The following is a 3,671-nucleotide window of genomic DNA, read 5'->3' as shown; positions in this document are numbered from 1 at the left end:
TCACTAGAGGAGTGTGCACATCACTAGAGGAGTGTGCGCATCCGTAGAGGAGTGTGCACATTAACAGAGGGTTGTGCTCACTGGTTCTGAGGTCCAACAGCCTCTGCAGGGTGGGGAGAACCAGGCGTGGGACACCAGGTTCTTGGAGGGAGAGGAACACCTGGCCTCAGGGTTACACACTGCCTCCACACAGGAGCACATCTGCTCAGGCCAAAGAGGCTGACCAGCCTGGATAGTAGCTTCCACATGGACAGTAGCTTCCACACCCAGCAATGTCTCAAGGTCATAGGTCACTGCCATCACATGCAAACATGGCTACCTCAGCAAGGACAAGGTAATCAACCCTGGCTGCAGGGTAGGTCAGGCCTGGTTGAAATGCAGCCAGCACTTCTTGTTCACGAGCTCCTTTTCTGACCAGTTGACCCTCTAAACAGAGAAGACGCAGCTGGCTTCTAACCTGACGTGGCACCAGTGCTGCCCACAGGGCTGAATGCAGGACCAGGTCTTCCTGGCTCGTCCTCGGGGCAGGCTGGTCAGCCTCTTTGGCCTGAGCAGATGTGCTCCTGTGTGGAGGCAGTGTGTAAACCTGAGGTCAGGTTGTCTTCCTCTCCCTCCCAGAACCTGGTGGCCCATGCTTGGTTCTTGAACGACTGCACTGGCTGACCTGACCCCCAGGGAGTCTTGGCCAGGCATGTCTGCTCCTGCAGGACCAATGGCTCACCGAGGATGCACCAGTGTCCTGCGTGGGAGGTGGGCTGAAGTCCAGGTTATAGACCCTTCCCAAGGACGGCGAGTCTGACCTCAGCTGGGAAGGTCTGTAGGTGTTTCCCATGGAGTGTTCAAGTTGACCACTAGATGGGGGTCTCAGGCTTAGTGACCATCAGACACATGTGCTGTTTAGACTGTCCACTCTTTCCTCCAGCATTTACTCAGGACGGAATCATTTCTTTTCCCATATTTATGGAAGTAAAATCAACAAAGACAAATCACCCATTTTGGATTCCAGCAAGTTTTCCTGTGTTCACCTGGTGTGTCAGCTGCTGGGGGAGGCTGGTCACACCACACCTCAGTGGCCACCTTCATTCCAGGAGTGGACCCCGTAACACCTGTCAGAAATGCAGACATGGAACTTTCCATGGTCATCTGTGGTCATCAGGGGCACATCGTGTATCCAGAGCTGGATCTCCACTGCAGGGATCGAGGTATGCAAAAGGTGCATAGAGGTAATCTTCTTCCCATGCTCTTACTTCTCTGCACCTCTTGCAAACCTCTACAAATTCTTCTAGCTTGGAAACCAACCCCCACAACCACGGATCCCCAATCTTCTCCTCCTGTGGGCTCATCCACTACTTTTGACTCTGCTGATGAACCTCCACCTGGTGGGAGGGAAAGGGAGGGAGAAGGAGAATTGCACAGATGTTGTGAGGGGAAGAAAATAAGTGTGTCACATTATATTGGGTAGAGAGAAGTGATGGGAGGGGAGGGGAGGGGAAGGGGGGATAGGAAGGGCAGCAGAATAAAATAGACACTAGTATTGCTGTATGTTGATATGTGACTGCATGACCCATGGGATTCTGTAATCTGTACACTCAGAAAAATGGGAAATTCTACCCCATTTGATTCAAATGTATGGTATGTCAAGATCATTGTATTGTCATGTGTAACTAATAAAAATAAATAAATAAAAGAGATGCAGAGAGCAGGATTGGATTGGAGCCAGAAGAAAGCCTGGACATAAGCAATCTCCTGGGCACAGAAAGCCAGGCCCCGAACAATCCCGTCCACACACCTCCCGGGACACGGATATTCAACAGCGGGGCGCAGGGAGCTTTCTCCCCTCGGGTACTGACAATCCCCTGCTGATGACACGGTCAGCTTCTCTGCTGGAGCCAAGCGAAGGAGGAAGCAGATGGAGCTAAGGGTCCAGGCTCTGAGCAGGAAGCTGCAGGAGCCCAGTGTCTCCTCTGGTTTCTCTGCTCCTCCTGCTGCTTGGCAGAGGGGTCGCTGCAGAGTGTCGCTGCACTGAGCTCAGACAGGCCCTGAGATCGCGCTGAAGCCTGTGCTCCCAGCACCGCACTGAGAGCCCAGAAACCCCACATGGAGAGGCCCAGAAGAGGATCCCGAAGGCCCTGATGGAGACCTTGGTTCTTCCAGATGCTGGATCACCCCACCAGCAAGCAGCGGGTTCAGCTCTTCCTCTCCCATGGAGCCCTTTAATTTCCTGGTCCTGCTCCAGTTCTCTGGCTAGAGTTTTAGGACCATGGGCACAGCACAAATGATCAAAGGAATAAAGACATGTCTCCTAGAAAACAGAAAGATTGAAAACCCTCAACAAACTAAAGGAAATAAAGACAGAAGTCTCAAATCAACAAAATTAGACAAAACAGTGATATTGGTACAGGCACTTCTGAAATCCACAAGATTATTAGAAACTATTTTCAGGAAATATCCTCCAGTGAACTAGAAAAACTTGAAGAGACAGAAAACTCTAAACATGTGTGACCTACACAAACTGAAGCACAAGAATCTAAATATCTGAGATGGAAAAATATCAAGCAATGGAGTTGAAGAGTCATTAAAATCCTTCAAAGAGAGAAAAGCCCAGAGGCAGATTGAGTCTCAGCTGATTCTAAGAGAACATTAAAGAAGAGATGAGACTAACCTCCCCACATTATTCCATGAGATGGAAAAGGAGAAAACACTGAAAAAACCATTCTGTAAGGCCATCAACACGCTGGTACCAAACCAGACCTAGACACATCCAGAAAGAAGACTTCAGACCAGTATTGATGAGCATAGACGTGAGATTCCTTAATAAAATATTGGCTCCGTGCATTCTGGGACATATAATGAGGTGGGGCCCTTGATCTAGTGGGTCTCACCACAGGGCTCAGAAGTTGGCTTAGGATACACAGATCAGTAATGGAGTGTCCACATGTGATTCCTCATTATTAATAGAGGACAAGAGTCACACCACTGCATCAACCAAAGCAGAAAAAGCATTTGACAAGTCCAGCCTCAATCATGTGTAAGGACTGAGAAGCAAGCAGCATGAGGGACAGACCTGAACCTCATAAAGGTGACATGTGACAAACCCAAGGCCACCACCATCCTGAATAGAAATAACCTGAAAACAGTTCCTCCAAGCTCAGAACAGGACAGGGTGTCCACTCTCCCACTCTGATTCCCCAGGGTCCCTGCACTGCACACATTGACACAGGAGCATTCTCCCATGAACAACATCCAGAGCAGCATTATTGAGGTGAAGTGACAGCTCTGGGGTCACCAGGGTCAGAGGTGAGGAAGTTCAGAGGACCCTGGTGAGTCTTTTCCATCAACTCAGAGGAGGGTCTTCAGTGGGATTCCCTGATTAGGACCACCCTTGGGATTCTCAGTACAGGAAACAGGGAGCTAGCCCAGGGTTGGTGCCCTGGACACCTGGTGAACCTCAGGCTCATGGTCCTCCTGGCTCCCCAAGAGTCCCTGAGACACAGCACTGGATTCTGGCACTTTTGCACCTTATAAATGCAAGGTGTGGGGCTGAGGATCAGGTGAGGTTCCTGCAGGGGGACAGGCAGCCAGGCTGGGTCAATGCAGCAGCTGAGCTCTAGTGAGTGGCAGGGGACGTTCTCAGCAGCTCACTCAGTAAGCCCTGTCCTCACCAAGGTCTG

At 50.5% G+C, this 3,671-nt stretch overlaps 1 gene segment (V, D, J or C); it reads left to right on the top strand.

Moving 5' to 3' along the window:
* Window positions 1–3,262, top strand: part of LOC107133988 — a gene marked incomplete at its 3' end in the record, with an annotated part of 11,538 nt that extends 8,276 nt beyond the window's left edge. The window contains 2 exon segments of the V gene segment in view: window positions 2,800–2,854; window positions 3,193–3,262. Of these exon segments, the coding sequence occupies window positions 2,800–2,854; window positions 3,193–3,262 (125 nt within the window).
* Between the last annotated feature and the right edge of the window lie 409 nt (window positions 3,263–3,671).

Source organism: Marmota marmota, unplaced genomic scaffold (genome assembly GCF_001458135.2).
Source record: "Marmota marmota marmota unplaced genomic scaffold, marMar, whole genome shotgun sequence".
NCBI classification, from domain to species: domain Eukaryota; kingdom Metazoa; phylum Chordata; class Mammalia; order Rodentia; family Sciuridae; genus Marmota; species Marmota marmota.
The sequence above is the reverse complement of the archived record's forward strand: the minus strand, read 5'-3'. Positions and strand labels throughout refer to the sequence as shown.